The following is a 13,769-nucleotide window of genomic DNA, read 5'->3' as shown; positions in this document are numbered from 1 at the left end:
TCTTATAAGGGCACTAATTCCACTCATGAGGGCTCCACCTTCAAGGAGACTCCCAAAGGCCCCCACGTCCTAATACCATCACAGTGGGGGATAGGATTTCAACATATGAATTTTGGGGGACACAAATATTCAGTCAAGCATTGGCTCCTTCTCTGCTGGGGGTGGAGCTCAGTGGCATGGATTCTGGGCAGTTCCACCAGCTGGGATTAGCACAGCCAAAGACTGAGGGAGTTCTTAGCAGCAAAATCTGTGGGTGTCTCTAACGGCCACAAGGACTCCTGGGTCTTTGCTGGTGAAAGCTGTTGGGATCATCCGTTACACTTTTCCTCCAAAGGGGAGGTTGCAGCCGAGGGGACTCCTTGTGGCGGTGAGCCATGTGGGACTGGGGGACGGGCTGACACAGGTTAAAGCTGCCTGCGCTTTTCCGAGCGGTCATCTTTGATTCCTGTGCTCCTCTGGGTTGCTGCGGCTCCTGCGTTGCACTCCGGAGTTCTGCAGAGCTATTTTCATCAGTAAGTAGCTATTCATCATTGCTTTTTCCAGAGGACCAAGTGATGGGACCTTCTAGTCCACCAATCTTGCTGGTGTCATGTTTCTAAATGTTTGTTGTTTCCTTTTGTGTGTGTAAGAAATGAAGATGGTCCATGGGGGACAAGAACTTTTCCATGGTATTGACTTTAGTTGGGGCATTTTCATGGTGCTAAGCTCAGTTGGGTCAAGCTAAGACCTAACGAAAACTAGCTGGCTTCTGCTTTCTCCAAAGGCACTGATTACTGTACCTGATACTGAAATTTGGCTCAGGAGACTTAGAGGACAGAAATTTCAGGCAATAATGAAAGGTCGAGGAATTTCTTCTCATAGAAAAGGTAAATAACTGCTCTGGTTACACTGGAATTGGCCCATTCAAGTTACAGAATTCATTTGGAAATGTCTCTCAGTTGGCAAGATTTGGATCACAGACCTTTCTCAAGAGCTGTGGATGTATCAACCATCACACTGAAGATCAGTGCCAGACATACCCCTCAACCAGGGCACTATGGGAAGAGGTACTGATCTAGACCGCTGGGGTGATCATCTCCAGGGAAGGCATATAGTTGTCTGAACTGATCTATGTCCTAGGGAGTGGAGGCCCAAGGAGGATGAGAGACACCCAAACATATTTGTTGGAGATCATGAAGCTGAGAATCCTAAGATGCATTCCACACAAAGGCACCAGCTCCTCCAGGCTGCTTGATAAACAGAAGGCTTAGGGGTTCCTGGTCATAGGCATCTGCAATGCTGGGACTCATGGGATGAGTATTTGTAGAAGTTATGGGTCAAGGGGTCTTCTCCTCCTTCACTAGTGCCAGACTTGGCTGATATTGTAGCTGCGTCTTCCTCCTTTTGTTGCATTGGTTCTTGAACCAAGTCTTTATCACTAACTCATCAAGTTGAGTAGCTGAAGTAAGTTCTGCTATAGTAACTCAAAGTGGGTACATGGTCTTTTCAAATGTATCGTTCAGTGTTCTAAATTGCTCCGGATTAAAGTTTGTATGGTGCTGGCAAGCAGACCTTGACTTTTTAAAAGATTTTTATCTACTTATTTTAGAAAGAGGGGAGGGGAGGGAGAAAGAGAGGGAGAGAAACATCAGTGTGTGGTTGCCTCTCACACAACCCCACCTGGGGACCAGGCTCGTGACCCAGGCATGTGCCCTGACTGGGAATAGAACCGGCAACACTTTGGTTCGCAAACTAGCACTCAATCCACTGAGCCACACCAGCCAGGAGCAGACCTTGACTTTTTTGATCCATTTTATATGGGTCAAAAATAGGAGGCCCTTATTCTTCATACAAACATATGCACCCCCTGCCCCCAAAGCCAGTGTGCTACCTAATCACCCAACTGTGAAGACAAGAGGTTGAACACCAGATTTTACTTAGCTTTTCAGCATCTACCATAATATCTTTCAGAAGTAGAATGATCAGCTGTATGTGATTCTGAGCTCCTGAATCTCATCTCTAGAATTTCTTTTTAAATAAATTTCTGTCTTAGCCTGGGTTCCCCAAAAGCAGAGCCTGAGACAAAGATTGCCTGTGACTTTTCATCTGGAAAGTAATTCCGGGGAGCAGAAACTGGGGAGTAGATAGGGAAGCAAATACAAAAACAAGCTATTGTACCAGCCACTGCTGCAGGGGCCTGGTGTTTAGTTTCCCCAGGATCTTCTGAGAAATTTTTGAAATTCTTGTCTCCCTGGAATACGTAAGGGAAAAACATTTATCCATCAGCTCCTCTCCCCTATTAGTTAAAGACGGTCTCTGGGTCTTAACTCTCCTTTACTTCTAGGCTGTAATGTTGCATATAAGCATTGCATAGGCTCCCGCAGAGAGTCCAGTGCTCTGTCAGAAAAGCTCCAGGTTAGGAAACAAGAAGTGCACGGTATAGCTGGAGGCCAGAAACAACTCTGAGGCTGTCCCTTTGCGGAGTTAGTCAAAGTCTGCTGCTTGAAACTTTCACAGAAGTAGCTGTAGCAAAATACAGGCCCCAAAAGATGTCTGTGGATCACAAGAAATATCCATTGTAATGCATTAAAAAAGAAGCATTGAAACAAAACAAAATAAAACCTAGGAAGTAAGGACTTTGAGTTTAGCTCAAACGTGTAAAGAGCTTAGAAGCCGTCACTCCTATTCTTTTAAGAAAAAAGTGGATGAATTGACTTTCCCTGGACCTATCAGAGAAGTGTGAACTCAGGGAAAACTGCCACCTCAAAGTGTGGGGAGATTTGCTTATCTAGGAAGAAGCTACTAGAGCTATAAACTGATGGAAACCTTTAAATGGTAATTTTAATAAACTTCCAGATACGGAGTATGGACTGCTGTGACAGTAAGAAACTTGTGGGCTCATCAGTCTTAGGGGCCCCCCAAACTTTCACAGGCTTTTCATCAGGTTCTAATGGTGAGGACCTGAGAAAAATTTCCTTGTAGCGCTGGCAGTCATTGTGAGATAAGCCCAGAGCTTTCTTTGTGACAAAGTCCTCTTTTCCTACGTAAGGACTTTGCTGGGGTCTTATTCTAGATGGAAGAAAGGAATTCATCCCCACTCCAGCCTTTCTGTACCACCGAAGGGGATAAAAATTTATTTTGCTCAGGGAACAGGGCCTCAAGACACTAGATTTGGAATGCTGTAGTCAGGGATGGAAGCAGGAAGCAGGAGGAAACAGCTCTTCCACTGAAGAAATGATGTGAAGATCACAGTTCCAAGACCCAGGCCCACTAAGAGACTGAGATTTAATCAGAAAATTACAGAGCATTTTCTCTCTCTGTCCCTCTCTATCAGACATCTTACTACCAACAGGGCTCCAATATAATGGAATTACAGCTGAAAGAACTTCAAGATACAAATTCTTTCTGAGGAAGAGTACATAGAGAAGCCCAAAGTCAAGAGAGGAGGCAAAAAGAATTACTCTAGAGCAGCAGTTCTCAACCTGTGGGTCGTGACCCCTTTGGAGTCAAATGACCCTTTCACAGGGTTGCCTTAGACCATCAGAAAACACATATATAATTACATATTGTTTTTGTGATTAATCACTATGCTTTAGTTATGTTCAATTTGTAACAATGGAAATACATCCTGCATAGCAGATATTTACATTACGATTCATAACAGTAGCAAAATTACAGTTATGAAGTAGCAATGAAAATAATTTTATGGTTGGGGGTCACCACAACATGAGGAACTGTATTAAAGGGTTGTGGCATTAGGAAGGTTGAGGACCACTGCTCTAGAGGAATTTGAAGCCTCAGGCATCTACAACCAACCGTAGCAGACATTAAATATAGCCCAAGTCCTAACCAGACTAACATATAACATATAATAGCATCATGCTAATGGCTTATTTCCATCCATTCCTATTGCCTGATACAACATGTTCAACCTTCAACAAAAAGTTAAAAAGGCCTGTCAAAAGCAAGAAATAGCATGCTCTGAAGAAGAGAAATTCATCAGAACCAGATTCACATGTAACACGAATGTTGAAATTATTAGGATGTTACAGGAAAATATTTCCAACATAGAAGAAAAGGTGGGACATATAAGCAGAGACATGGGGTTTCTAAAAAAGCATCCAAAGGAGATCGTATAAATAAAAAAAGAAATACAGTGATAAGGAGAGAATGGCTTTCATGGGCTCATTTGTAGACTAGACACGAGCAAGGAAAGAACCAGTGAACGTTGGCAGTTTCTTGGAAAACCAAGCATATTTTTACCACATGATTCAACAGTCATGCTCATTGGTATTTTTACCCAAATGACTTGAAAACTTACTTCTACACAAAATTTGTACCTACCTTTTTAAAGCAACTGTATTTATTATTGCCAAAAATTGGAAGCAAGTTAGATATCCTTCAATCGGTGAATGAATAAACAAACTGTGGTATATCCATACAATGGACTATTAAGCCACCAAAAGCTTCGGAGGAAACAGACGCATATGGCCAAGGGAAGGAAAGCAATCTGGAAAGGCTATGCACCATGTGATTCCAATTATGACATTCTGAAAAAAACAAAATTATGGAAACAGGAAACAAACAAACAAACAAACAGTGGTTCCCAGGGTTTAAAGAGAGGAAATCATGAATAAGTGGCGCATGAGGCATTTTTAGGGCAGTGAAATTATTTTGTGTGACACTATAGTGGTAGATGCATGACATTGTAAATTTGTTAAAACTCATGAAAAGTACAACACAGTGAACCCTATAATGTAAACTATGGACAGCAGTTCATAATCATGTATTAATGTTGCAAATCAGTATAACAAATGTAACACAGTAATGCAAAATCCTGACGGCGTGGGAGAAAGTATGTGGGAGGAACTGTATGGAAGTCTGTGTTGACCAGACAGAAGCCCGGGGGCGGACTTTGTGTGGGTCCTCTCCTTTGTCGCCCATTTCCAGTGCTGCTGATTTACCCCTCTGTGATGTCACTTGAATTAATCTTGTGTTCTGCACCTCTTCCAAACTTACATTGGTTTGGGACACCATCCTCTCTCCTCTGGGAATATTGGTGGGATTCCTCGTTCAAGTACTGGAACGGAAAGTGGTTTTCCTTATCTTACAAATGGGAATATTGATACAACCTAACCTCGTGGGGTTTGGGTGAGGATAAAATCAGTTAGTTTAAGAAAGGAGTTGAGGCTAGTGCTTGGAGTATAACATTATAGAAGTGCTAGAAAGCATATTATCATTCTTTGTTTTCAATATTACTTATTGAAACAAGAATTACTTATAAAACAAAAACTAAGACCCAAAAGCAAAATTTATATATTCTGGTTTGGTAATACCCATGCAGTTTAACTCTGATAATATCCATGTACACTGACGCCAAACCTTGCATTCCTTCAGCTTTGAATGCATCAGTGATGGATGCTGTATATGTATGTGGGACGGTGTGTTTGAAAAATACAATGACCAGAAGGCCTACTGTGAACCAAGAACGGTAACCTTGGGGTTTTTCGTAGTCTGGGTAGAGAGGGGAGGGGATATTGCTCTTATAAAATTGCCATCAGAAGATTCCTGATCTATCAGTGGAACAAGTCCTGGCAGGGAAGGCAGATGCAGCAGAGTGGGGTCACACAAGGGGGTGCCAGAGGACCTGAAGAGGTCTTTCTGAGGCAGAATAGCTCAGAGGTAAAGAAAGTAGACTCTGGAGAAGGGCAGCCAGAGTTTCTTCTCCTGTTACCTGATCGCTCTGTGACCTTGGGCAAATTAATTAACCCCTGTGTCCCATGTCATCGTCTGTGAAGTAGAATGATAAGAGTACCTACTTCTTTAGGGTCATTGTGCAGTGTAAGTGGGTTAATAGACTAGTTCTGGAACAAAGGGAGAACTTCCTAAGGAGTCAGAGACCCCAGAGAAGTGATCTGTCTTGACCTATTCATGGACCCCACACCCCAAAGCTGTTCCTGGGAGGCCAGCATGGGCCACTCTCTGAGGCTGGTCTGTGGCCACAGGGGGAGCCAGTGTCAGGGCTTGTCAATGAAAGATTCCCTTTATGGCATCAGATGACACTCCTTGGGCACCTTCAGTGACCAGCTGATGGTGGCCTTTGCATCTGGCTCATTCTAAATCTAGACAGTCTTAATGATTAGAGAGGACCCACCCCCTCACCCTCACCCCCACCCAGGGGAGTTCAAAGCTTCCTCCTGTTTCTTCCATCCACTGACTGTCATTTTTCTCACGGGTCATAAGGGACTGAATCTTCCCCCCTGACACTCCATCCGAGCACCTGGAGTTCTTACTGAACAGCAAGGTGGGGTCCTGCTGCCAGTCACCACCCTCCGGGCAAAATTCCAGAGGCAAAGCTTTTTTTTTAAATACACATTTTTTAACAAAGTTACTTTATTTTATTTGTCTGTTTTTAGAGAGAGGGGAAAGGAGAAAGAGAGGGAGAGAAACATCACTGTGCGGTTGCCTCTCACGTGCCCCCAACTGGGGACCTGACGTGCAACCTAGTCACATGTCCTGACTGGGAACTGAACCAGCGACACTTGGCTCACAGACCGATGCTCAATCCACTGAGCCACAGCAGCCAGGGTCCAGAGGCAAAGCTTTGGTGATGAAGGAAAGGAGTATTTCTTTATTCAAAAGCAGTCACCGAAGCCTATCAATTAAGGTTAAACTCTTAACACCTGGGTTCTCCTATCATTCCCATTAGTTTCTAACATTCGTTCACAAACTAAAACAACATAATGCATGAAAGCTGCACAATTCTAGAAGAGTGGCAGGCTTCCGCCTCAGAGCCTGTTCCCCCTAGAACACCCAAAGAATAAACCTGACACCCTCTGCCATCCCTTACAAAATAGTGTCCCTTGGAAAAGGCAGGCAGCTGCAGCACAATCATCCAGGCACCCTCAAGGAAGAAGAGCCCGAGGAAGAGCTTGAGAGTGAGCCTGAGAGCCTGAGCCAGAGCCCAAGAGAGAGCCAGCTCAGGAGCCAGAAAAGCTCTTGGGCCAAAGAGCCAGCCCTCTTTTTATTTCTATTGGCTGTGGAGGCATCAGCTTCTCAGCCAATCCCACCCTAGACTGCTTTCCATTGCCTTGGCAACCTCCTCCTAATGCCCCTCCTACTTCTCCCCAGTGACCTTAATCAGGTCTCTCTGTATGAGAGTCCACTGCTCTGAGTTTGAACTTCTCCAGATGAACTCTAGAAAAATGAGAATATCAGAGCACCATACTAGGCTGAATTAAGATATCAGAAATAACAGAGTCTGTTTTCTTGAGCCCCTGTGGGACCCCGCAGAACTTCGGGGCTCCCCCCAAGGAACCTTGATGCTGTGTGTGTTTGGGAAGAAGAGGTGACTTTTAAGGCATTTTGTTAGCAACTTTGCTCCCCTAAGAGCCTGCAGGTTCTGATTTCCTCCAAGCGCTTCTAGAAGCTCCGTTTCCTGATGATCAGTGGGAAATTCCCCGGAACAGGATTGGTTGCATGAAATTTCAGGTTTTCTGCAAGTTCACAGCTAGAGCCCGTGCAGAATTACTGTTGAGAGTTTGATTTTGTCGCTGTGAAAGCCCCGCAGATTAGGCCTTTCAGAAAAAGGAAAAAACCTATTCACAACTCTTAGCCTCCCTTGGATATTCCGGGATAGAATAGTCTTCATAGTGCCAGAGCATTTACTATGTAAACGGTTTTCTTTGCAAGGTCAGGGTTTAAAGCCCAAGGCCATTACTAAAACTGCAGGGGAAGAGCCAGAACAAGTCTTTAGGCATTCTAAAAATAAGAAGCTTTATTTTCAAACTGCAGGATGTGGTTTAAAAGACAGAGTCTCAACGATATACCTTTTTGACTGCCACTGTATCCTTGTCTGTCAATCTGGCCTGAGAGAAGGAGGCTGGTGCCGTACAAAGGGAACCCAGTTTCTGGCAAATGCACAAGACTGGTTATCTCGAATTCTGGTAGGAATGGCTCCAACCCGCACCCCCCCCCCCGCCCCCCATTTAGGACCCAGGTGACGAATGGTTAGATTCATGGTGGCTGAATCCTAAGCAGGATCAGGCCTTCATGGACACACCATCAGGGAGAAAATTCTGAAAGGAAACAAATGCTATAGTGATGGACAGAGCTGGAGCACTGAAGACCTTAGGGATTCTAGAGGGTGACATGTGCCTGGGAGGCAGGCTGAGGTTTTAAACCCTTGTCATTTCTTACTTCCTTCCATCCTCCATGAAAAGGAGAGAGCATCCTTTAGTATTAAAATATATCCACAGTATTTAATATAAGGCTGCCCCTGGCTGGTTTGGCTCAGTGGATTGAGCGTCGGCCTGCGAGCTAAGTGTCGCTGGTTCGATCTTCCAGTCAGGGCACATCAGAGAAGGAAAACTCTGACTCCAAAAAACCTCCGCTGCCTTGCGGCATACCTCTTCAGGGGAAAGGCTAAGGGAGTAAACCCCGACAGAAAATCCGGAGCCGGAGTCGCTAAGGCGGTTTGACGTTGTAGTCAACACCGGCAACTCCTGCGGCGCACCTGAAGCCAAGCTGTATTGACTCCGTCTTTCCCTTGGACCCTGCAGCTGCGAAGAGAGGGGGGGGTCTGCTGCATGGGCAACAGCAGACCCTCCATATCACCCTGCCCAGGCTCTGTAGCTTCAGCTCCACTGGAGAGGACACTCCAGCGACATCGCAAGATGTCGATTCAACACAGGAGGAGACAGATACCGTGTCACTCCCGAGTCGGACTGCACAGCCATTCTCGGCGGTGCAGATAGACTCTTAAGAAGCTACACCATCGTCTCTCGAGATGGACGGCTGCCGACGATTTAATATAAGGCATACTATTAATACCCAGAGGTCTTATAGATCTTAGAGATGCTTTTCCCCAAAGGCTCTAGAAGAACTCAGCCCAGCCATTTTTGTCCTCACCAGATGGGGGGCCTTGACCATGGTGGACTCAGACGGCAGGAAGCTGAGCTCCCAGGAAAGAGTGTCTCGGGGGCAGTGAGAGAGCCCAGAAAAGAAAGAAGAGTCTATGGTGAAGGGCACGGCCCCCTGAGCATCTGAGTCCTGAGTGTGTGTGGATGGAAACCTGGCTCAACAACAATGGCAAACACATGCCAGTCTTCCTAGCTAGTTCATGGTCAGTAAGCAGGAAGACCATGAACTTTCAGTTAATAGACTAATGGACTGCACTAAGAGGCCCATCCAGACTTTGCTGGGCATGACTGCAACCTTTTACATATTTTTCATAAATATATCTATGAATTACACACACACACACACACACACACACACACACATATATCGTCGTCGGATCGTCGGCAGCCGTCCGTCTCGAGAGACGATGGCGTAGCTTCCTGAGAGTCTATCTGCACCGCCGAGAATGGCTGTGCAGTCCGATTCGGGAGTGACAATCCCTGCCGCACTTGGTACAGGTGAAGGCAGATGGCCGTTGTTGCTGCTTTTGACGCTGCTTCCGCCTCGATCTTTTCTGGACCGCCTCCTCGTTGCGCGCAGCCTCTGCCCCTGACACATATATATATATATATATATATTCCAGAACCATATTATTCATAAGAACTCCCTTGGAATCTTCATTATGACAAGATTGAAGTAACTATTTTAAAGCCCTCTTAATCATCATTATCTTTTCCATCAGTCTTTTGGGATTTTTTGAATGATGATGCCTTTTTTTTATCATTTAGAATTGCTTTCATGGTGCTTGAGAATCCTGATTGACTGGGTAGTTCTTCGCATGGAAGACTTCAGACATCTGAGTTCTTTTCTCCGCTCCCCCCAACCTTTAGCTAAGTCATTTTATCTGTCTTCTTGCTGGAATCATGGTACAGGTTCCGAATAGCAATGGAAGTTTAGTGTTCGCCGTGTAGGAACTTATAGAACAGGCATCATGGTGCAGGGAGGACTAGCTGGCTGGTATTCAGGAAGGTCACCTTTGTGCATCTTCCCCAAGCTAGGGGGTCCTGAGGAAATTCAATTTTCTGAGCCTTTGTTTTTGTATCTGTATAACAGAAGGATTGAGATGGCTCAATGGTGGTCAATTTCTTACCTATACTATTGGCAACCCCCTCACCTCTTCTTCTTTGACTCTTCCTTTGAATTTCTGTGAGGCAGGTCCCTTTTTGCATTAGCTCCCTAGCGCTTCCCACAATTGCTTCATTTTTTATTCTGTGAAGCTCTCAACTCAAAAGTTACCTCTTCAGAGACGCCGCCCTGGACTACTCTGTTTAAGTCACCCTGTCCCCTGTATCACCCTGTTTGTGTATATGATGTCATGTATTTACTTTGTTTTCCCCACGAGGGCTGGGGACGTCTGTGTCTTGTTGATTTCCGGAGCTCCTAAGCTTGAAGAGTGCCTAGCACATAACAGGTGCTCAGCATGTATGTGATGATCCATGAATAACTTGAACTTTTCATAGAATTAACCTGTCTCCATACATACTTAGCTATGATAGAGTTTAATGTCTTAATTATGCCAACTTTAGAGATGTGAGAGGCAGGGCGAGTGTGGTGACTTCTGTATCTTGCCAGTCTGGCACAAGGTCTCTAGGTCTAGGCCACGTGGGAGTCCTGGACTCTGGAGACCTTGTGTGATGAGTGGGCAGCTCATCATCCAGCTGCCTCCTGGCTGTGGCAGAGCCCTGCGTGGGGGACCCAGTGACTACCTCTGGTTCCTATGTCAGATGATCAGCTTAAGTGATTCAAGAGTTCCCCCTGTCAGTGTTTGAGGGGAAGGAAAGATGCTAAGAGTCCCACATACAAATAAGTTGAGGGCAGGAAGGCACTCTTTTCTTTGCTTCCTCACAGAAAGTTCTGTGTCTTTAGAAAAGCATGCTATGCATAACAAAGTATATCATTCAATCAGCAAATATACCTTGTACAGTTAATTGCCATGTGACACTCTGTGATGACAGACGATCTCTGGTTATAGCTTTCCTGAACAGAAAAACACCCAGGAATACCCTTCATGGATAGATTTTAGATCATTACATATGATCTTAAGCCCGGGGTTAGTATAAGGGTTGGGTTTATCTAAACCATTTATCATTCTTAAATGTTGTGACTCAGTTGTCACCTTCTGCTTTTCATTTTTTCAGATCAACTCCCAAAGGGGTTTGTTAACTTGTCAAAAAATTCTAACATCATGTGGGTCAAGTATTAGGGCAAAAATCATAGGCCCTCTAGTCTGAGATAAGGGATTAGTATCTTTCGCTAAGCTTTTTTAAAAAAATCCAAATGAGTTCTCTTTAGTAAACAAACGAAAAGAAACTTAGCCAACTTAACAAAGTTTAGACTTCAGAGCAAATCACTTCTGAAAAGCAAATTTTCAATTTTTTTTTTTTTTAAGGAAAAAGAAAGCTGTAACAGACAATGGGGTGCCTCTTATTTCTGCTGCTTGGTGTGTTTTATTAGCAGCCATTGCAGCCTTTCTTTCTGGCAGATCTCGAGCTCTCATCAGCCATAACCCAGAGGCTTACAGCTTTGGCAAGGGCTTCCCCAACTTTCTGCCCTCTCTTCAGGGTACAGGTGCAGAGAAAACACCATGCAACCTCAGACGCACACGATAAATTAAGAGAATTGCAACCCATGGCCTAGACAAACGGCTGATTAGGAAACAGGAAGTGAAAGACGCACTGTTTAGGAAACCTTTACTTCTCCTATATTTTTCCCTTTCACAGGGCCATCACACTCACACTTCTGACACCAGATGTGCGGGGTTTGGGCTCACACCAAGCAGTTCTGTAACACCGGCTGGGTGTCCTATAATTTAACTCAATTCTGACACTGTCTCTGTGAAGATTGAGTCAGTTCCCACAGGTTGAGGGCTCAGCAGTACAAGACCACACTCCCACAAGGCCACACCCCCTCCTCAGAGGCCAATTGAAAGTCACGGTTGTCACCTGTGTTTCTGACTGATCGGCTGTAAATCAGTGGTTCCCACAATCCCTCCTTTGGGTTCAGTTAATTTTCTAGATGGGCTCATGGAACTCAGAAAAACAGTTTACTTACTCTTTACCGGATATGATAAGGATACACAGGAATACCAAGACAGAAGAGGTGCATAGGACAAGGTGTGTGGGCAGGCGCTGAGCTTCCGTGCCCTCCCAGGTGGGCCAGTCCCCCGGCACCTCCCTGTGTTCACCAGCCAGGAAGCTCCCAGAACCCCAACGCCCCGGGATTTTTATGGCTTGTATAATAAATAAGGCTTCTGCACATAGGCACGATTGCTTATAAACTCTCCTACAAGTCTCTCTCCGCTCTCTGGAATATGGCGAGTAGCGTTGAAAATTCCAAGCTTCTAATTATGGCCTGGCTTTTCTGGTGACCAGCTGCCACCCAGGAGCCATGCCGGACTCCTTAGAACAAAAGATACTTCTATCACTCAGGAAATTTCAAGGGATTTAGGAACTCAGTGTCTGGAAGCAGGGACAAAAACCAAACAGTAGAACAAAAGATGCTCTTAATGTTCTTATCACTTAGGAAATTTCAAAGGTTTTAGGATCTCTGTGCCAGGAAGAGGGTCAAAGACCAACATATTTTCTATTATTTTACACTCACCATCAAAAGGCAAATGGGCAAAGGATGTAGACAGATAGGAAATGAGATACAAATGGAAATGTAAAACACGAAAAGGTGTTTCGTTTACTCATAGAAAGAGAAATCCAAATTACAACTCCCCCAAATGTTGTTATTCACCTACTAGATTGGCCATGACGCCCAATCTGGATATTGTTGGAGTTACAGGAAAGCAAGTACTTCTGTGTGTACCTGGCAGCAGCACACATTCGCACAACTCTGCGAAGGGCAGCGTGAAGCCGCTGTGAGAGTCCGAAGTGCGCATGTCCTCTGAGCTGGGACTTTGGCTTCTAGGCATTTATTCAACATTTTTGTTCAGGAGGGAAACGATGTATGAGGGGGGACCCCCCAAAAAAACAAGAATTATCTTCTGGAGGGCGGTGGGCCCCTCCTAGCACAGGCTTCCTCCAATAGGTGAGGGTTCTAGGAACCCACCTGTATCAGTGCGCCGGCGGGCCTTGTTGTGAGAGGCTGTTTGGCTTCAATGAATTGTTTGAAGACTCTTTCAATGCATTTGCCCATTGCATGATGGGTGACTTACAAGTGCATCTGCCTACCTGGAGCTGAGTGCTCGGCAGTTTTTGACCAAAAACGACATGACCCTTGTGCCCCACCCTCCCTATTCACCCCATCTCACCCCCAAGTAACTTTTTCTTTGTTTCCCTGGATGAAAAAAGTTTTCAAAGGGAAACATTGTGCCAATGTGGAAGAGGTGAAACAAAAAATGGCAGAAGCATTAAAAGGCATCTAAATTGATGGGTTCAAAGACTGCTCTGAGCAGTGGAAAAAAGCATCTCGATAGGTGTAGTGCTTCAAATGAAGAGTACTTTGAAGGTGACTGAAGTTTAAACATGTGAGAATAAATACACAATGTTATAGAAATAAATTCTGTTTTTTTGGGTCCCCCCCTCCTAGATAGAAGGTGATTCTGTGAATCATTGTTTGTAATTGTAGAAGATCAGAAACAACCTAATATTCATCAGGAGGGTGTTGTTAAATAACATTTGTCTACTCAATGAAGTACTTCATGTATATGTATGGGAAAATTGCTAAGATGTATTAAGAAAAAAAAAAGATTCCGAAAGTGTGCAATATACTACCATTTGTGTAAAAAAAGATTAAACTCTTACATGATGTATGGATTGAATGTAGGTGGTTAAGGATTTGTTTGTATAGGGGTTAAGTGGGTGAAGGAGGTCAAAAGGTACAAG

The 13,769-nt window shown here is 44.6% G+C and overlaps 1 protein-coding gene across 1 annotated transcript; it reads right to left on the bottom strand.

Moving 5' to 3' along the window:
* Positions 1-1,034: 1,034 nt before the first annotated feature.
* LEUTX (leucine twenty homeobox) lies at positions 1,035-12,823 on the bottom strand. The gene is given in 2 exon segments (XM_090267399.1): positions 1,035-1,339; positions 12,751-12,823. Coding segments are annotated over 2 exon segments (378 nt in total).
* Between the last annotated feature and the right edge of the window lie 946 nt (positions 12,824-13,769).

This window comes from Furipterus horrens, unplaced genomic scaffold (assembly GCF_987537825.1).
Source record: "Furipterus horrens unplaced genomic scaffold, mFurHor1.1.pri manual_scaffold_2, whole genome shotgun sequence".
Taxonomy (NCBI): Eukaryota; Metazoa; Chordata; class Mammalia; order Chiroptera; family Furipteridae; genus Furipterus; species Furipterus horrens.
This window is presented reverse-complemented; position numbering and strand designations above follow the sequence as displayed.